Here is a 21866-nt window from a genome sequence, read left to right as displayed (position 1 = left end):
GTTTTTGAGCCGATCCCCGCTTCCCGCGCTGTGTTTTAACGCCGACATATACCGAGCGCAGTACACTTTGGCACGCTCGGCCACGCTCGGCTCCTCTCGCATAAAGGCTAGGAGGCGGCACAGGGCGTGACCGCGAGCGGAGCCGAGCCTGGCCGAGTGTACTGCGCTCAGTATATGTCGGCGGCGGCGTTCAAATACAGCGCGGGAAGCGGTTATCAGCGTATATCGCGCACCCACGATTTTCCCCTTATTTTAAGGGGAAAAAAGTGCGCGGTATACGCCGATAAATACGGTAAATTCTACAAACAATGCGCCATAATGACAACGTGAAAGAAGTTTAAAACCTTTTCAAATGTATAAAAAAAAAAAAAATCACATGTACATAAGTATTCACAGCCTTTGCTCAATACTTTGTTGAATCACCTTTGCCACCAATTACAGCCTCAAGTCTTTTTGAGTATGATGCTACAAGTTTGCCTCACCTATTTTTGGGCAGTTTCTCCCATTCTTCTTTGCAGGACCTCTCAAGCTCTATCAAGATGGATGGGGAGCATCTGTGCTCTGCCATTTTCAGATCACCCCAGAGATGTCCAATCGGGTTCAAGCCTTGGACACTCAAGGACATTCACAGAGTTGTCCCGTAGCCACTCCTGTGTTATCTTGGCTGTGTGCTTAGGGTCATTGTCCTGTTGGAAGATGAACCTTCACCTCAGTCTGAGATCCAGAACACTCTGGAGCAAGTTTCAATCAAAGATGTCTCTGTACAATGCTGCATCCTTCTTTCCCTCGATCCTGACTAGTATCCCAGTTCCTGCCGCTAAAATACATCCCCACAGCATGATACTGCCACCATCATGCTTTACTGTAGGGATGGTATTGGCCAGGTGATATGCAGTGCCTGGTTTTCTCCACACACAACGCTTGCCATTCAGGCCAAAGAGGTCAATCTTTGTTTCTTTAGACCAGAGAATTTTGTTTCTCATGGTCTGAGAGTCCTTCAGGCGGCTTTTAGCAAACTTCAAGTTCTGTCAGAGTGACCATCAGGGTTCTTGGTCACCTCTTCGACTAATATTATCCATTTTGAAATAAGGCCGTAACATAACAAAATGCGGAAAAGGTGAAGTGCTGTGAATGCTTTCTGGATGCACTGTATACCGTTGTGCTCATACGTTTTCATACCCTGGCAGAATTTTTTGATTTCTTGCCCATTTTTCAGAGAATATGAATGGTAACACAAAAACATTTCTTTCATTGATGGTTAGTGTTTGGCTGAATCCATTTATTATCAATTAACTGTGTTTACTCTTTTTAAATCATAAAGAAACTACCCAAATGACCCTGATCAAAAGTTTACATACCCTGGTGATTTTGGTCTGATAACATGCAAACAAGTAAACACAAAGGGGTTTCAATGGCTATTAAAGGTAACCATCCTCACCTGTGATCTGTTTGCTTGTAATTAGTGTGTGTGTTTGTAAAGGGTCAATGAGTTTCTGGACTCCTGACAGATCCTTGCATCTTTCATCCAGTGCTGCACTGACAATTCTGGATTCTGAGTCATGGGGAAAGCAAAAGAATTGTCAAAGGATCTGCGGGAAAAGGTAGTTGTACTGTATAAAACAGGAAAGAGATATAAAAAATCCAAGGAATGCCAATCAGCAGTGTTTAAACTCTAATCAAGAATTGGAAAATTAGGTGTTCTGTTGAAACCAAACCATGGTCAGGTTGACTAACTAAAATTTCAGCCACAACTGCCAGGAAAATTGTTCCGGATGCAAAGAAAAACCCACAAATAACTTCAGGTGAAATACAGGGCTCTCTGAAAACTTGTGGTGTGGCTGTTTCAGGATGCACAATAAGGAGACACTTGAAGAAAGATGGGCTGCATGGTCGAGTTGCCAGAAGAAAGCCATTACTATGCAAATGCCACAAAGTATCCCGCTTACAATACACCAAACAGCACAGAGACAGGCCTCAAACCTTCTGACACAAAGTCATTTGGAGTGATGAGACAAAAATTTAGCTTTTTGGCCACAACCATAAACGCTACATTTGGAAAGGAGTCAACAAGGCCTATGATGAAAGGTACACCATTCCTACTGTGAAACACGGAGGTGGATCGCTGATGTTTTGGGGGATGTGTGCGCTACAAAGACACAGGAAATTTGGTCAAAATGTATGGCAAGATGAATGCAGTATGTCATCAAAAAATACTGGAGGAACATTTGCATTCATCAGCCAGGAATCTGCGCATGGGATGTACTTGAACATTCCAACATGACCTTGATCCAAAACACAAGACCAAGTCGACCTGTCATTGGCTACAGCAGAATAAGCAAGATCTCAAACATGCAGGTCATGCAAGACAACCAATAATTTACAGGAACAAGAGGAATGGGCAGCTTTACCATCTGAGACGATAAAGAGCATCATCCAAAAATAAAAAGACTTCAAGCTTTCATTGATGTTAAGGAGGCAATACACAGTATTAAGAACTGGGGTATGTAAACTTTTGATCAGGGTCATTTAGGTATTTTCTGTTGTGACTATGATTTAAAAAGAGTAAACACAGCTGAGTGATAATAAATGGCTTCAGCCAAACACTAACCATGAGTGAAAGAATTTTTTTTGTGTTATCATTCAAATTTTCTGAAAAATGGCCAAGAAATCATAAATTCTGCCATGGTATGTAAACTTATGAGCACAACTGTATGTGGACCCAGCCTAAAGAGTACAGTAGTCTGCAAAATACAGAAAAGGACATTGGTGCAGTGCCTGTCAGTGGAGAAGTGCACATCGGCACAGTGGCAGTCAGAGAAGTAAAAATATATATATATATATATATATAAATAAGCCTCTGTTCTGTTTCACTTTAATATTGTGGTGTGCTGCACTAATATAGGGAGCATTGCACTAAGATATTTGTTTTCGTGTAGACGTGCACATTGGTGCAGTGACAGTCAGTGGAGAAGTGCACATCTGTGCAGTGGCAGTTGGTGGAAAAGCTGCATATCGATGTAGTAGCAATTCAAATAGGTGCATTGTCAGTCAGTGGAGAAGTGCACATTGGTTCCTTGGTGACCAGTATAAAAGTACACATTAATGCAGTGGCAGTCAATGAAGTAGTGTAATGGTGGAAAATGGAAAAGTGCACATGGGTGCAGTGGTGATCAGTGGCGTAGTGCAGAACGGTGCACTGGCATCTAGTTCAGTAATGTACATCAGTGTAGTGGCAAGCATTAGAGAAGTGCACATCGGTGCAGTGTTGGTTATCATAGACGTAAAGTCTAGGCTAATATTCTCACTGTTTAGAAATCCGTCACCAAAAGCAAATGTTGGAGGATAGGATGCCTTCATGAACACGTTTCATTTTGTAGCCAGGACTCCCAGTTTTTTTAAAGCCAGTATAACCTCTAAAGTGGAAACTCTTTCAGCACTCCCCACTCCTTGATGCTATGTGTTAGGCATATCTAACTAATAGAGAGGTGTACAGTAGAACTTTGGCTCTTGAAGTCAATATTTGCATGTTCATTACCTTAAGGCCGCGTACACACGGTCGGACAAAACCGATGAGAATGGACCGAGGTTCAGTTTCATCGGTCCAAACCGACCGTGTGTATAGCCCATCGGTCTGTTGTCCTTCGGTCCAAAATTTTAAAACATGCTTCAAAATCGAACCGATGGCCCGCTGCCCGATCGGTCCAAACCGATGGTTAGTACAGAAAGCATCGGTTCAAAACCCGCGCATGCTCAGAATCAAGTCGACACATGCTTGGAAGCATTGAATTTAGTTTTATTCAGCACGCGGCCTAAGACTACCCAGGGTTCGTGATTTTTTTTTTAAAAAGGGTACCTTAAGCCAGACTTTAAGGTTAGGTTCACACTAGCCTGCATGGTAAAATGCAGTGTTGGCTCCAACAGGGAGCGGTGCAATGCGTGATTTAGGCCTGGTTCACACCTATGCATTTTTTAGCCCGTTTTCAGTTTTGCAGAAACACACTACAGTCCATTTAACATGGTTTCCTATGGATGTAAAACAGAAATCACCGCTCTAGGATACTAATGAGAAAGTCTCCTCACCTGATCCAAAGCCACGGGTGCTGGCAATGCATGGAATGATGCAAAATGAAGAAAAAACTTTCTGGACAGCCGCAATCAAAAAATAAATTGCTTTTATTTTAAAATAAAAAAACACACCAAAAGCATGCCACAGCAGACGGGGTAAAAAGCTGGCGCGTTTCACACCAAACTTTAGTGCTTATTCTTAGCTTAACCAAACTTTAGTGCTTATTCCTAGCTTAGTAAGCTAGGAATAAGCACTGAAGTTTGGTGTGAAATGCGTCAGCTTTTTACCCCGTCTTCTGTGGCATGCTTTTTGTGTGTTTTTTGATTTTAAAATAAAAACAATTTATTTTTGGAGTGCGGCTGTCCAGAATGTTTTTCCTTCATTTTGCATCTTTCCTATGAATGTATTCAGGGGCGGACTGACTATTTGGGCACTGCCAGAGGGCCCCATGCCACTAGGAGGCCCTATCAGGGTGGCCAGCCTCAGTAAAACCAGGGACAGTATGTAAAAATCTGAGTTTGTTTACATCTGTCCCTGAAATGTCCCTTACCAACATCATTTTGGTCTAAAAACCCCAAGATTTACTGTGTATGTGTATTCTGTGTGTATGTATACTGTGTGTGTATACTGTGTATGTATACTGTATGTGTGTGTGTATATATACAGTACTGTGTGGCCCCATAATCTCCTATTGCCCAGGGGCCCCATAATCTCATATTGCCCAGGGGGCCCATAATCTCTTATTGCCTGGGGGCCCCATAATCTCCTATTGCCCGAGTGCCCCATGAGTTGTCAGTCCCCCCCCTGGATATAGTTCTTATCTGTGCATTTTATGGAAAGGGCCAGGGCCTTTTTTCTGGTTTTTGGTTCCATAGACTTCAATGGATGAAAATCATGTATTGAAAAATGCAAAATGCACCTGCAATATGCAAACTGCAACCTGCATAGGTGTGAATCAGGCCAGCAATGCACTGCTTACTTTTTTTTTTTTTTTTAACTTTACGGCTGGCTTCTGTCGGGCCAGCTGCAGTACAGATGGGCCAAATGTCAGCCAGTTTCTATTGAACCAGCCAATACCGCCTGACGTTTGGCCCATGCGTACAAGCTTAAAGGATCACTAAAGGAAATTTTTTTTTTAGCTAAATAGCTTCCTTTACCTTACTGCAGTCCTGGTTTCATGTCCTCATTGTTTGTTTTTGCTTTAAAGTAGCTGTAATTCTGCTCTGATCTCCACACTTCCTGCTTGTCTGGCTCCTTATGAAAAATCTCATGGCAGCTTTTCACTGTGGTCCAAGCTGTGTGTCTAAAACTCCTCAGAACCAATCAGATTCATTTTAAAAACAAAACACTGCCCTGGATTTGTTTGTTTTTGTTCTGTGGGTCTCTTGACTTCACAGAAACATGAAACCAGTTTAAAAACAAAAGTGAAACTGTAGGCACATTATATGATTGAATTTAATCTAGTTTTAATCATTTTTAAAAGGAATCAGTTAACTTTTATGTCTCTATACCCTGTAAACAGTCATTTCAGCAAAACATTTTTTTTCCTTTAGTGACCCTTTAACAGTGACCTGCGTTTATCTAGTGCGCAGGTCACCGCACAAGTGTTTAGGTTAACTGTAGAATTTAGAGCACTTGTTCACTTTTCTTTCTGCAACAGGGCTCTTAACGATTTAAACAACAACATCTCAGTAGATTAGATGAATCATTGCCTGTAATTAAATCTGCACAGTCTCCTGTGACGGATAATTGCACATTTGGCAGATGATTGAGAATTCCCCAAACGGAAGTTCAATTTAAACATGTACAGAACAAGTGCTCTAGAGAAGAGGATGTGTAATTTTTGTGCTTTTGGTGAGTTATTAACATTGATGGCAAATTTAGGACGATTTCTGTCCTCACACTTGCAGTGTGTGAATAAGGATGTCTGGAACATGTGTAGTGGTACATCATTAGATGGTGGGTTGTGTGGGATGGATGATGTCAGACAGAACAAAACAAGCTCTGCCGCTTTGGCATAACATTTGTTTGTGTTAAGCCATTAATTAAAATGGTGCAGATTCCGATCACAAGAAGTATTCCAAATGCAATCCTGAGACGTTTTTCCTTATTTAAATATAGATTCCTCATCCTCTAAAAGCAATGATTTTAGTTACCCAGCTGATGTGTAAAATATACAATTTACTGCAGATTATCTTTAATAGTTGCAGTATAATTGCATAAAATGAGGACACTAGTTGCACTGCATCAAATTTAATTCAAGTGTCCAGGCCTGGATTTACTCCCTGTGCCGCCCCAAGGCCGGGTCCTTCAATGCCACCCCCCCCCCCCCCCCACACACACACACAGGGGCCAAGTGATACAGTCGGCGGCTTTAGCCCGCAAAAACTAACCCATATGCGAGAGAGCTCGCATGAAGGGGGTTAGTTCTTGCGAGGAGGAGCTGAGACAGGCACCGAGGGATCCCAGACCAGTTTTCGGGGCCACTCTGTGCAAAACGAGCTGCACAGTGGAGGTAAGTATAACATGTTTGTTATTTTTAAAAAATAAAAAAATTGCCTTTACAACCCCTTTAATGAGCCTGTTGCACAAATCACTTTATTACACTTTATTTATGACATCTATGGCTGCTATGCATATTTATATAATCCATATTTAGCACTAGATATCATAAATAAAGTGTAATAAAGTTATTTGTGCATATATAATTCAGATTTAGCACTATAACATTTAACTGGCTGCTTGCTTCTGCTTGGGCCTGGCACAGTGGCACACACACATGCACAACATGATGATCAATCATGGTCATCAATCATACCTGCTAGTGTGTAATCCCTGCTGACTGCTTCTTTTTCTGGTGGTGGTGACGTCAGTCTCAGGCCCCCGCTCCTGGCCTGGGGGAGATGCCGGCCGCTCAAAGAGGGTCCCTCCTCCTTAGTGTTTCCTTACATCTCAGGTGTCACTATCCCCAGTGGAGTGTTTCCTTACATCTCAGGTGTCACTGTCCCCGGCGGAGTGTTTCCTTACATCTCAGGTGTCGATGTCCCCAGCGGAGTGTTTCCTTACATCTCAGGTGTCGATGTCCCCGGCGGAGTGTTTCCTTACATCTCAGGTGTCAATGTCCCCAGCGGAGTGTTTCCTTACATCTCAGGTGTCACTGTCCCCAGCCAGCGGAGTGCTTCCTTACATCTCAGGTGTCACTGTCCCCAGCCAGCGGAGTGCTTCCTTACATCTTAGGTGTCAATGTCCCCAGTGGAGTGTTTCCTTACATCTCAGGTGTCACTGTCCCCAACGGAGTGCTTCCTTACATCTTAGGTGTCAATGTCCCCAGTGGAGTGTTTCTTTACATCTCAGGTGTCACTGTCCCCAACGGAGTGCTTCCTTACATCTCAGGTGTCACTGTCCCCAGCCAGCAGAGTGCTTCCTTACATCTCAGGTGTCACTGTCCCCAGCCAGCGGAGTGCTTCCTTACATCTTAGGTGTCAATGTCCCCAGTGGAGTGTTTCCTTACATCTCAGGTGTCACTGTCCCCAGCGGAGTGCTTCCTTACATCTCAGGTGTCGATGTCCCCAGCGGAGCGTTTCCTTACATCTCAGGTGTCAATGTCCCCAGCGGAGTGTTTCCTTACATCTCAGGTGTCACTGTCCCCAGCGGAGTGCTTCCTTACATCTCAGGTGTCACTATCCCCAGCCAGCGGAGTGCTTCTTTACATCTCAGGTGTCACTGTCCCCAGTGGAGTGCTTCCTTACATCTCAGGTGTCACTGTCCCCAGTGGAGTGCTTCCTTACATCTCAGGTGTCACTGTCCCCAGCCAGCGGAGTGCTTCCTTACATCTCAGGTGTCAATGTCCCCAGCCAGCGGAGTGCTTCCTTACATCTCAGGTGTCAATGTCCCCAGCCAGCGGCGTGTTTTACTTACATCTCAGGTGTCACTGTCCCCAGTGGAGTGCTTCCTTACATCTCAGGTGTCACTGTCCCCAGTGGAGTGTTTCCTTACATCTCAGGTGTCACTGTCCCCAGCGGAGTGTTTCCTTACATCTCAGGTGTCACTGTCCCCAGTGGAGTGCTTCCTTACATCTCAGGTGTCACTGTCCCCAGTGGAGTGCTTCCTTACATCTCAGGTGTCACTGTCCCCAGTGGAGTGTTTACTTACATCTCAGGTGTCACTGTCCCCAGCGGAGTGCTTCCTTACATCTCAGGTGTCACTGTCCCCAGTGGAGTGTTTCCTTACATCTCAGGTGTCACTGTCCCCAGTGGAGTGTTTCCTTACATCTCAAGTGTCACTGTCCCCAGTGGAGTGTTTCCTTACATCTCAGGTGTCCCTGTCCCCAGTGGAGTGCTTCCTTACATCTCAGGTGTCACTGTCCCCAGTGGAGTGCTTCCTTACATCTCAGGTGTCCCTGTCCCCAGTGGAGTGCTTCCTTACATCTCAGGTGTCACTGTCCCCAGTGGAGTGCTTCCTTACATCTCAGGTGTCACTGTCCCCAGTGGAGTGTTTCCTTACATCTCAGGTGTCCCTGACACCAGTGGAGTGGAGCACTATGTCTTATTTTTTTCAATTTAAAACTGCAACGCTAGTACAATAAGAACAAGGGTTGTAGACTTCCAGGCACCCAAAGCCCACACAGCAGACAGGCAACTGCTGGTTCATGCAACGCATGGCATTCCTGATCCAAAAGCTTGTGTACTTCTTGCCTTGTGCTACTAAATGATTAGGGCTGGGTTCACATTATCACCGCATGCGGCTCCCAGCAGGGGTCCGGTGCGTCCTTGGTCACTGTTTCTGTTCTGATTTCAGCCCCGAATTTTGGGCTGAATTTGGTTCTGAAACGGACAAAAAGACGCACAGGACTCCTGTGAAAATTCACAGGAGTCAAAATCAAAATCTCCTGCTATTGCGAATTGAATGCAAGGAACCCAACTCTAATGTGAATTGGATGAGGTTACACGGCATCCAATTCGCATGACAGGAGATTGTGATTGAATCTGTATGGAGCCGGTTTACATCTATGCAGAGGAATGCTATGCGTCTTTGGCTCCATTCAGCCAAAAAAAAATCCCTGTTTCGTCCCTGAAACAGAGAACAGGGATGCACCGAACCTAGGTTGACCACATTTCCAAACTACCATTCAGCGACACAAAAAAAAGATGAGGGGGGGCGGGGGTAAATATAGCTTGATGGGGAATTTGGCCGCGGGTTATTTGTCAGGTGAATATGCCACTTGCCACCAGATGCAGTGCCGCTTGCCTCCCATAGCCTGCCACCAGATGCAGTGCTGCTGTAGAAGTAAAGGAGTGGTGTCACTATCTGGAGAGTGAAGATCACACCAGTCCCTGCTGCTTGTCGCTGGGTGATGCAGGTGGGTGGGGACAGCAGTGCTGCACTAGGCGCAGGCCTCGCTCCCGGTCTCACTGTCTGGGAGTAAATTGTCACTGGTTGCAAGATGCCAGGCAGTGGGGTGGCTGTGTCCTCTTTTTTATTCCAGGACATTGTATTGTCCCGGAATGAAGGTGCCCGGGACCCAGGACAGAAATGTCAATTGCGGGACAGTCCCAGGCAATCCGGGACACGTGGGCACCCTAACCGGACCCCTGCTGCGAGCCGCATGCATCAAAGGTGTGAACACAGCCTAAAAGAAAAGGTTATGCTTTTTGCAAAGTGATTGTATTATCTTTACATTTTTTTATATATATATATATATATATATATATATATATATATATATATATATATATATATATATATATATATATATATATATAAAATACACATTTTGATATACATAATCTTATCAATTCATGTCCCTGCATATAGATGGAGGCAACAATATGTGTTTATTACATGCATTTTGACATGCAGTTGTATCCATGCATTGGCAGTGTCTGCATCCACCTCTGCACGCAGCTCGGGGCTGACGCAAGTGCAATAACAAACGTGGCCTGCATGCAAAATGGGTGTCAATGAACATTTGAATGAAGCCTTATAACCCAGTGTTTCTAAACTCCAGTCCTCAAGGCACCCCAACAGGTCATATTTTCAGCCTTTCCATTATTTTGCACAGGTGATTTGATCAGTTTCACTGCCTTAGTAATTACCACAGCCGTTTCAGTTGAGGGAAATCCTGAAAACATGACGTGTTGGGGCATCTTGAGGACTGGAGTTGAGAAACACTGTTATAACCTGCCCACTATCAAGTAATACTCACTAAATCACATTCCCTCGTGGCCTCCCTGATCCATTGCAGTCTTCATGTTGTTGTGCTGACTGAGCTAAGGTGAATGGGTATAGAGGAGAATGTGGCCAATCATCATGCCTGAACACTATGATGTGGGGAGGGGCAGTGACTTCGCCTACCCAGGTAAGCTCCAACATCAGAGCATACCCAGAATGGATTCCTGCAGCAGTGAGTTTAGAAAGGGAGCACAGATTGGTGAGTATCCCTTGCTGCGGGGAGCTGGCTATCAGCAGATAGTCACATTTTTATCTGAATGCGGAAAGTGACAGTGGGGGGTTGTTTACGAAAGGCAAATCCACTTTATACTACAAATGCACTGCAACTGCACTTGGAAGTGCAGTCGCTGTAGATCTGAGGGGGACATGCAAGGAAGTAAAAAAAACAGCATTTTTAGCTTGCACGTAATTGGATGATAAAATCAGCAGAGCTTCCCCCTCATTTTAGAGCTTTCTCTAAGATCTACAGCGACTGCACTTCCAAGTGCACTTAAAGTGCATTTGTAGTGCAAAGTGGATTTGCCTAAATAACCCCAGACGTCTCTTTGCCCTTTAACAGAGTAATTGTCGTAGTTTATTTATCTTGCCTCCCATGGCTAATCTCTACATTTAATAATAAAAAAAAACAAAAACTTGCAAAAGTCACCCTGAAAATAACTTTCAGGTAAACAATGCACAAACGGTGAAATATACTGTGCTCCCTGGAAATACATGTATTTGTGTCTCCAATGGTAGCCAGTAATCTGTTAAATGTCTTAAGTGGCTTAGGAAAGAAGAAGTTGATTATGTGACGTAACGATAACAAAGGAATTGGCGTGTTTTGTTGTACTATTTTAAATAGTGGCGCGCTGAAAACTAATAGGTAGATTCACAAAGAGTTAAGCCGACCTAACTCTGAATCTACGCCGGCATTTGTTTAAGTGTATTCTCAAACAGAGCTACACTTAAACAAAGCTAAGATAGGCCGGCTTGCGCCGTTCTATCTTAGCTTGCAATGTTTCTGTTGTCCGCTAGATGGCGCTTCCATTGCGGCCGGAGTAGATTATGTAAATGAGGGGATACGCCGATTCACGAACGTACGCCAGGCCTACACCGTCGCATTACGTTGTTTCCGTAAGGGATAGGCCGCCTAAAGTTATTCCACCTATGAGGTGGAATAACAATGTTAAGTATGGCCGCCGCTCTCGCCGCGAGGTTCGAATTTTTTACGTCGTTTGCGCAAGTCATTCGCAAATCGGGATTTACGCCGTTTACGTACACGTCAAAATCAATAGGCCCGTACGGCCTACTTAGCCGCAATGCGCACTGGGAAATGTAGTCGCCCGGCGCATGCGCAGTGTCAAAAAACGTCAAAAAACTTGAGGTCAAGCCTCATTTCCATACAACACGCCCCCCTCCAAGTCATTTGAATTAGGCGCGCTTACGCCCACTCGTTTTAGGCTACACCGCCGTAGATTAGTAGGTAAGTGGTTTGTGAATCACTACTAGCCTAACTAATTTACGGCGGTGTAGCCTAAAAAGGCTAGGCTAGGCCGCCCTAAAGTTAGGCCAATCTACGTGAATCTACCTATAAGTTTTGGGTTATGCTCAGCACATTAAGTTGGTTCGCTCTGGGTCATATTTGATGACCTTATTTCTTCTTTGTGTCCCTTTTTAACTGGTGTAACCGCCAGTATAAAATCATTAGACATGACACAACAGTAGGGTTATTTATAGGCTCGTGCTGTTTCTGATTTTGCCTCTGGGTGGCAGCAGAATCTGCCCTGAGAAAATTACAAAGTCACTCAGCTGATTCAAGTTAATATTGAAGGTAAAGGTTTGAGACGAGCCTCGTTTGCTGCACAAGTTTAAAAATGTATAGAATATATGGTACCTATAAGACAATCATAAAACCATAAGTTATATTGATTAAATTATTTGTTGTGGAATTTGATGTATTGCCAAGGTTATCATTGAAGCTGACGTCTATTTGTAAAGCCTGCTATTGCAGATCGCTGCTTCTGAAAATGTTAGTTGCCTGGCTGTCATAACCATGCTGTAGTTCCCAATTCTGTTTCTATCCACCTGGGAGTTCTGGGTTTTTCCTGGCAACCTTTTGTGTGTTCCAGCACTTGTTTTGCATTCACCATAATAAACATAAAAAAAAAAAAAAAAAAAATCCAAATGGCATAGTGGGACCCCTTTTATAAAAACTACATCTGGTGTGCAGGGTTCTCACCAATAGGAGTCCCAAGAAGACGGTGTGATAACAAACCTGGCAGCATCTAGCAAACATTAAAATATCAGGTTTAGGTGAGCTGGCCTTTTAATAAAACAAATGTGTCACTTATTATTGTTCTGGTTAGCACCAAGTTAGGTAGATTCACAAAGAGTTAGGCCGACTTATCAGTAGATAAGCCGACCTAACTCAGAATCTACGCCGACCTAAGTTTAAGCGTATGCTCAAACAGAGATACGCTTAAACATATCTAAGATACGACAGCTTGCGCCGTCCTATCTTAGATTGCAATATTTAGGATGGCCGCTAGGTGGCGCTTCCATTGCGGTCGGCGTAGAATATGTAAATGAGGGGATACGCTGATTCACGAACATACGCCAGGCCGACGCAGTACTTTTACGCCGTTTACGTAAGAGATAGGCCGCGTAAAGTTAGAGCTAGGCTCTAGTGGAATAGTAATGTCAAGTATGGCCGCCGTTCCCGCCGCGAAATTCGAAATTTTTACGTCGTTTGCGTAAGTCGTCTGCGAATCTGGATTTACGTCCACGTCGAAATCAATAGGCCCATACGGCGTACTTAGCCACAATGCGCACTGGAAAATGTAGGCGCCCGGCGCATGCGCAGTAGCCAAAAAGCGTCAAAAACGTGAGGTCAAGCCTCATTACCATTAAACACGCCCCCTCCAACCCATTTGAATTAGGCGCCCTTACGCCCACCGCGTTTACACTACGCCGCCCTAAGTAAGGAGGTAAGTGCCTTGAGAATCATGTACTTGCCTCTCTTACTTAAGGCGGCGTAGTGTAAACACGCTAGGCTACGCCGCCGCAAACTAGCGCGCCCCTACCTGAATCTACCCAATAGTCTTTTGTTTGCATCGAAGACAAAGAAAAAAAAAGATAATAAATACACATGTATATTCATAGGCGTGTGCCAGGGCACACCCTAATCACCCAGTGTGCTGCAGATTGCCCCTGTGTAGACCCCTTATATTTCACCAAAGCCCCCTAACGGGTCTCCTAACTGTAAAAAGCTGAAGTGTCACTTTAGATGGCTGGGAGGAAAAGGCCTCTGCCACAGGCCTATTACTTGAATGAGCTAAATCAGGGGTCTCAAACTGGTTGCCCTGCAGCTGTTGCGGAACTACAAGTCCCATCATCCTTCTGCCTGTGGGAGTCATGCTTGTAACTGTCAGCCTTGCAATGCCTCATGGGACTTGTAGTTCCGCAACAGCTGAAGGGCCACCTGTTTGAGACTCCTGAGCTAAATGGACGAATTGAGTGAATCCTCCCTGTAGATTAAGCATAGGTCACCCGATGACAGCAAAGTGTACCTGTCAGCATTCTGGTCACCAGCTCCCTGATGGTTCGTTCAAGCTCTGTTGGACAACCTGCCTCTGGGTTCTCCTCAGGCTGACTCCCCCAATCGAGCGGCACACAGCCTGGGATCTTCTCAGCAAAGTGGGGGACCCAGCAAGTCACTGGGGCCCTTTTCAGCAAAGTGGAGCTCTGCGTAGCATGTGACCGCGGCCTGGAGTCCATCGCCGGGGTCCGTTGGATGCGCACACCCTAAAGGTGGGTGCCGAACCTGGAACTCGCCAAGAGCAACACAAAAATGGCGTCCGCCACAGATATACTCTCCCCCAGCATGCCCCGCGAGGGAAAGCTCCTCTAATTGGCTGCTGGGGAAAGCGGCTCTGCCAGAACCCCTCCAGCGCCAACTGTCGCCCAGGGATGGGATTGCATCTCTGGAGCGCAGACTGACCTACAGGACAGTTCCGGAATGACAGCAGCCCAAATTTATAAAATTGTGAATGGGAGCAAAATAACTCTCCCATTCCCCACTAACTTTAGCGTAGTGCCCATACTGAAAGGGGGCGTTACAGTAATAATAAAAATAAATAAAAATAATTGTAAAATATAACAAACAAAATAAAAACTGACTCCACTGCGCTACTGACGCCAATCTCTACCCTACTGACACCGTTCATTACTCTGCTGATACACATACGCAAATGTTTTTGAGCTTTGGGGTGCACACCCTTATGCAATAGGCTGTGCAAACCTTTAGAGATATATGATAATATATCATATCTCAGAATTGGGTGCCCATAGTTGTCTAGCTGCATATATCTTGGCTGTGAAGTGGGGGAATTATTGAAGTATTACTGGTATGCTGCTGTCTGCATTGGGTGAGAACTGTAGTAGCTGTTGCAAAGCATTAAAAAAAATATATAAATATTTAGTAAATGGTAATATGGTTTTTACAGACCAGTGAGGCTCCATTCACACTTGTACATGTTGCTTTTGAGTGTTTTTGCTTGGTTTTTAACTGCGATTTTGCTGCTTTTAGGCAAATTTCAAAACACAAATCGCTCCAAAATTGCACCACATGCTTTATGACAGCGTCTCCATTGAAGTCTATTGAGAGACGTGTGTGTGTGTGTGTGTGTGTGTGTGTGTGTGTGTGTGTGTGTTTTATTCTTGTGTGTCTGACCCTTTCCAAGAACACAGTGGCACAAAAATGCATTGATGTGAACGTGTTTTATCGGTACTCATGTTTAAAAGAATGTCCTGCGTTTCTGCAAAAAGCATGGAGGAAAAAACGCATTGGTGCGAATGGAGCCTAACACTGCATGTGCCAGCATACATGAGCCTGGTGGATTTTATTGCTATTTATTTGTCATGGTTAGCAGAATTCACTATTCAGTAGTCCCACCTGATAGTCATGGTGTCGCAGCTAAATTTGACTTTTCTAGTTCTAGACCTGGAGCAAAGCATGCAGCAAATGAGAGGGGGGGGGGGATCCTCCATTCTACTTAGCAGTGTGCTACAGAATAGTGGGAGTTATAGTAAGACAAAATAATTGAAGTTGTTTGCTTGTTTTTTTAATGCCAATGCATCCAAACTAAAACCAATAAAATACTGCTTTAAAATATTACTAGCCTGTCCTTTTCGATAGGTAGGTAAAATATTATTCTATATTTTTAGTTGTATTTAAAAAGAAGCCTTTTGTTCTCACTTCATCCATTAAAGATAAAGTACTTTATGTCCTTCCTTCCCCCTCCTTTTTTTTCTTTCTTCCTGCTCCCACATCCTGACCTCCTTTTACAGGACGACTGGCTTATAAGATTGGTTGCAATAGGCAAGACAGACGCTTCACCTTTCTATGCATTTTATAAATGAGAACTATAATATGAAAATGAGGTGACGATAATATATAAAAAAAACTAATGGTTTTAAAAATCCGGTCCTCTAAAAATAAAGCGCTCTTCTATTGGTAAATTGCTTTTATAATACAATTATCATTACTCATGATATTTTCAATTGCTCTGAGCAGGGCTGGCTGCAAAATAATTATAGGTTTGCAGAGTGTGCAATGACCGAACAATAGCACTTCAGCATTGCTCTTTTATTCTCTTGTGGATGAATGCCTAGCTTGGTGGGTGAGAGTGATGTATTCCTACTCATTCTTCTTGTCATTGTCTCTTTATGACTCAGCCACTGCATTATATAAAATGATCATGATACACAAGATACTTTTAGAATGACAGCAACCACAGGGGAGGATTGGTCTGCAAGTTTGGAGAACTCTGTAAAAACAATTGGGTTCTTGGGGGGGGGGGGGGTGTTTTAGATCATCTTCATGGTTACATAGAAACAAAATCAGTTTGATGCAGATTCTGGGGGGAAAAAATGCTTGTGTAGAAATTTATTTTTTTTGCCTAAAAATAACATGTTATACGTACCTGCCCTGTGTAATGGTTTTTTTCACAGAGAAGCCCTGATCCTCCTTCTCTTCTTCTTCGGTCCCTCACCGGCGCTCCTGGCCCCTCCCTACTGCCGAGTGCCCCCACAGCGAGCCGCTGCTCTGTGTAGTCATTCAGACACAGAACCGCCGCTCAGCCCCACCCCGCTCTCCCCTTGGAAGCCAATGGGGAATAGGGAGAGTCCCTGACAGCTGAGACTGTCTTGTAGCATCCCTGGATCAAGATTGGGTAAATATTAGGGGGCTGAGGGGGGCTACTGCACACAGAAAGGTGTTTTTTTTTTTTTTTAATCTTAATGCATAGAATGAATAAAAAAAACTTCTGCCTTTTACAACCACTTTAAGGCTAGGTTCACATCTATGCGGTTGCAGCTGATGCGGTTTTCTGGCTCGTTTTGCGGTGCATTAGGCGTTTTTTGAACACACGTGATTTTTTTATGTGTTTTCGCATGCAGTTTTGATGCATGTTTTTGTTAAAGGAGAAAACAAAACTGAATAGCCGGTTGTTAAGGAATGGGCGGTCGCCAGGTCCTTAACAACCGATGAGTCATCAGCTGTCAGCAGGCTTCCCTGCTGACAGCTAAATGTAAAAAAGACTTCCGGCAAAGGGGGATAAAAACCCTGGCAATCTGGTATGGATTTTGAAGGGAACCCTACCCCCAAAAATCCATACCAGAACCTTATCTTGAGCATGCAGGCTAGGAAAGAAGGGGGCGAGCGGGCCCCCCTTAACATTTGGCGGGGGTGCTTTGGGGCACCTTGTCCCCATTAGCCTCTTCCCTCACATTCCTGGCTGGTGGTTGTAGGGGGCTTAAGAGAGAAAAAAACAGTCTACTCTCGCCGCCGTCTGCTAGCTTTACCATCTGACAGTTCTTAAATAACTAAGGAGCGTTAACTAAGAACTGTCATATGGCTTTTTTTTTTTTTTTTTGTTCTTTCCTCGGGGCAGCAGGCATCATTGTTTAGCTGCAGTATTAAAAACACTGCGGGGGAAATTTATGACGCAAATTACTTGCACAAATCAAGCTGCGTCTTCTTCAGCAAACTCTCTGTGGCAGGTTTACAGATCTGTGCATCTGTATTCCTGGACAGATCTGTGCAACAGTTTGCAAAATTCAATAACTGAATATTACAGAAGATAAGACAGATTTTCACTCTAAACATTCACATAATTGGGTGGTCAGGGTCAGATTTCATTCAGCCACAAGTGACTTTAGGGCACCCAAATGAGGATTTTATGACACCTCACTACTTTTTAGCATTGCTTTGTCCTGTGACAGGATTGATAAATGCCTTCATGTTTTTAATTATATGTAAGCTGGTTCTTTCCAATTGTCTTTTTTTTTTTTTTTTTTTTTAACTACTGCAAACAATTCTTATTGCAAATGACAAACGTACCATTCAAAAATGTTCAACTATCCATTTGTTATGTCTGGAATTTTAGATTTAAGCAATGTGCCAGATGTTGCTATTGGCAATCTGAAAAGAAGTAATACAGATGACGCTTTGGATCAGGTGCAGTGCAGGTCAAGAATGGACCATACCTATAAGGTAAGATGATATATTTAAATTATTCATTTATATCGCTCTGACATATTTCACAGGGTTTTACGGAGACAGCTGAGCCAATTACGTTGGCATCTGCAGCTGGAGGCATGTAAAATGGAATGCTCCTACTTTAGTAATGCGTTGACTAATGTTAAAATGCACACTAGGCCACCTTTTGATGCATTGTGCATTGCCACTTTCGAATGCAAGCAATTAATCTGTCGATCTTGTCTTTGCATTGCCAACCTGGTCTAAACTGGTCCTCCCCAGTGCTTTACTAATAGGGTGAAAGCTGGGCTGAGAAGGGGAGCGAGATGAGCAGGGAAGTAGACTTGCTCTTACACTTAGTTCCCCCTCTCACTGAAGCAGCAGGTGTGGGTTTACAGGAGGTGCTGCAACACTCCAACTTTATATGTTAAAGTCCAACTTCTGTTATTTGGTAAGTGAGTGGCTTCTTTTTTTTGCAGTTCTGTACCCTGGGGGGGGGGGGGGGGGGGGGGTTTGTACTGAGACATTTGAGATTTCTAGTGAGGAATATGGCTTGGGGGGGGGTGAATTGTATTGAGCAGAGGGGGTAATTTGGGGTAGATTAAGGAAAGGAATCTCCATTGCCTCTGAAGCTCAATCCACATTTGGATCATGCTCCTGGCAGGCGTTGAGGAAGCATTGTGATGCTATTCTTTTTAATTGAACGTGTAGCGTTTTGGCTTGCTTGCCGTTCACTGCACGTGAGCTTTGCACCAGTGGCATGTAAATATCCCCTTTTTGCTGCCATTACAGCTTAGTGGAGTGCAGTTACCAGGTAGCAAAAACATGTCTCAAAGGCACTTGCCCAAAACTCCAAGTCTAAATAAAGCCTTTGGTGGTATTTTATAAAGTGGTCTATGCATTAGGGCTTGTTAACACTAGTGGTGGTGGTGGGGTAAAATCCCTTGAGGGAGCCCCAGTTTTATCACCTGCCAATCACACTCCCTTTAGTGGCAGATGCAGCGGTCGGGGGTGTATACATGCTGCAGCCACAATGTTTTGGATCCTGGCTGCGGCAGGAATTGTAGGTGCTTTCTTATTATTGGAGTCTTGCTAGTATTTTTCTGGAAAAAATAAAATAAGATAAAAAGGCGCATATGGGATCTTTTGATCTTTTCCATGTTGTTTAGGTAGACCTCCACCTCTGAAAGGTTGCCTACCCCTGATATAGTAGGTCTGATCTTCCTGTGGTTATTAAATAACTGTTAGCATGGAGAGTTGGTATGTGCATATATTCACAAGTTAATATTTCAGATATAAAGGGATTGTAAACCCTCATGGTTTTTCACCATATGCATTAAGGTGATAAATCTTCTGTGGTGCTGCATCCCCAGCCCCCCATTTTACTTACCTGACCCCGATCTTTCTCTGGCCGGGAACGAGCACACCAGCTCTAGCTGGTGTCTCGTGTCCTGATTAGATTGATGGCAGTGAAGTCATTGGCTCTTGCTGCTGTCAATCAAATTCAATGACACAGGGGGTGGGGCCGAGTCCTGCCTTTAGTGTGAATGGACACAGAAGCAGGACTCGGGAGTGTGCCCGCACAGGTATCCACCTTTAGGAGAGCCTTCTACAACGTGGACACTTGCTGCGCGGAGGAGACACCAGCGCCGCCGAGGGACCCCAGAAGAGGCGGATCTGGGCCCCTCTGTGCAAAATGAACTGCACGGTGGAGGTAAGTATAACATGTTTTGGTAATTAAAAAAAAAAAAACAATGGTAAATATTAGTGATTAAAGTATTTGGGTTGTGTTAAAGTTTACCATCAACAGTATTTATGGTGTTTAAAGAGTGCAAGACCATCCTATACCTCAACATTGTTGGGGATATGACATTGAGGTTCATTTTAGATATTTTTATGCCATTTAATCAGTAATGTAAACAATTATTTACTACTTCAAAAGTTCATTGTAACTCTGGACAAGACAAAGTTTTATACTCTGTGGGATCACCTGTATGGTTCTGTTTGTCTGGACAGGAGAATTTGACAGACAGGCTCATAACAATACTGTAGACTACCTGTGTAGAGGTTATCTTTGCTCTCCTAATAGATTTTATCTAGTTCAGGGAATTCTGGCACACAAAGGGTGTGTACCCAGCTAAGGAGTCTCTAAGCAGTTCTAAAATATATGGGGCAAAAAGCCTAGTCCATAAAGTTCCCTATGGGTTGCAGCAATGGTGGCAGCTGTCCTCAGAGTTTGACTAGCTCTGAGATAAAAGTAAATGAGGGGAGGAGGCACCACCTAATGCCTTGTACACACGATCGGAATTTCCGATGGAAAAAGTCAGACGGATATTCTGACCGTGTGTGTGTGCCCCATCAGAGTTTTTTCCATCGGAAATTCCGACGGACTTAGAAAGAGAACATGTTCTCATTTTTTCAGATGAAAAAATTTCTATTGGAAATTGCGTTCATCTGTATGGAACTCCGAGGGAGAAAAAAAAACATGCATGCTCAGACTCAAGTTGGCACATGCTCGTATGTGTTGTACGTCACCACGTATTGGAAGGTTGGAATTTGGTGTGACAGTGTGTATGCAAGACAGCTTGAACGGAATTCCATCAGAAAAATCCACCTAAGTTTATCCCAAGGGAAATTCCGATTGTGTGTACGGGGTGTAAGTGTAGGAATACTGAACTCAAACGGTAAAGATTTGCTATGTTAAAGGGAAGAATTAGAAATGGAATTAGAAATGGTGCAAAAATAGCCAGTTTACTTTGTGGTATGTAAGAGTGCCTAGGCACTCTAGTTTCTAAAGCCCCATAGCCGTATACCTGCAGTATGAGATGAGGACTACCTTCACACAGTGCACAAAGAATGATCAGCTACAGGGTGGTATAGGCAATGCTGTTAACTAGTCCTCTACCTTGGCACAACTTCAGTCCAGTTTCTTTGTACATATCTTTTCTAATGGAAAGATTGACAGAGATCAAGGGGGAAATATACACATAAAACTTTGTGTCAGAGCAGGGATAAATCCTGTATCAAACATTTCCGTCAATGTTTTTAAGGAGGGACAGCATCTGAAAATGAGCTACTGCTGATATTCTATATGTTTTAGGCAAAGTTACCACTGCCGTGACCTGAAAGTCGCACAGCTTATGGTGTGACTTTGCCAGGAGACTTCCTGGCGACTTGAGTACTACTTTGAGGCACAAGTCTGATAGAAGTCTCCTTGAAGTAGTACAGGAATCTTTTCTGAAGTCAGGGTGACTTCAGTAGTGATAATTAAGACCGCTTTCATTGACTAACATGAGATTTCACATGTCATGCGACTTAGGGTCTCAAAAGTCGGATCCCAATGTGAACCGAGCCTTAGATAACTCGGATTACACGGCTTATTTAATTTATAGTAAAAGTTTGTATATCTGTAGTGTTTCTCTCTTCAGGCTACTAAATCACAATGCACCTGTATGGCAAACTGAAGGCTTTGCACATTTGGGAGCACAGGACTATTGTACAGATTTATCCTGATCCTAGCATAGTACTTGCAACAATGACAGTCCAGTCCCTAAATCTTATAGGGCCAGTTCACACCATAGAAACGCAGTCCATATGTGTTCCAGGTGCTTTTCTGTATGCGCGGTTTTCACTTTTTTGATGCAGTCCAGGGTTTTTCTTTTCTTTCTTTCGGCAATGCGGAGTGTGAATGCAACGCACATATGTGAACCAGACTAATTCAAATTAATGTGTTTTAAAATGTCCTGCGAACTGGATGTGGTGTAAGCCGCATCCAGTTCGCATAGGTGTGAACCCAGCCTAAAGGTTTTTGCACAGTGATGAAGGATGGGTGGAATATCCAAAGCTGACTTGCATACAACAGAAAAAAAGTAACATCTAATACAACAGAGGTTCTTGTGTTTCTCTGTACCAGGTAGTGACTGCAGCATCAGACCAGTGGAGATTCATGTATTACTTCACTGTCACCTGCAATATCTTTTAGCTACTGGATCAACTCTGATGAGGTCCTAGACCAGAGGATCAAGTGTGGCCTCAGTGTCCCAAGTGATG

General features: G+C 43.8%; 1 protein-coding gene across 4 annotated transcripts in view; it reads left to right on the top strand.

Annotated features, from left to right (window-relative positions):
- Positions 1 to 21866, top strand: part of TIAM2 (TIAM Rac1 associated GEF 2) — a 272961-nt gene that overhangs the window by 180945 nt on the left and 70150 nt on the right. For 3 of the 4 annotated variants that reach the window (XM_040350977.1, XM_040350974.1, XM_040350975.1), the window contains one exon: positions 17725 to 17831. In XM_040350977.1, the coding sequence (XP_040206911.1) occupies positions 17725 to 17831 (107 nt within the window). Of the gene's footprint in view, positions 1 to 10395; positions 10497 to 17724; positions 17832 to 21866 lie in introns of those variants that run through there. The other variant, XM_040350978.1, reaches the window with a different exon arrangement.

This window comes from Rana temporaria, chromosome 4 (assembly GCF_905171775.1).
Source record: "Rana temporaria chromosome 4, aRanTem1.1, whole genome shotgun sequence".
Classification (NCBI taxonomy): domain Eukaryota; kingdom Metazoa; phylum Chordata; class Amphibia; order Anura; family Ranidae; genus Rana; species Rana temporaria.
This window is presented reverse-complemented; position numbering and strand designations above follow the sequence as displayed.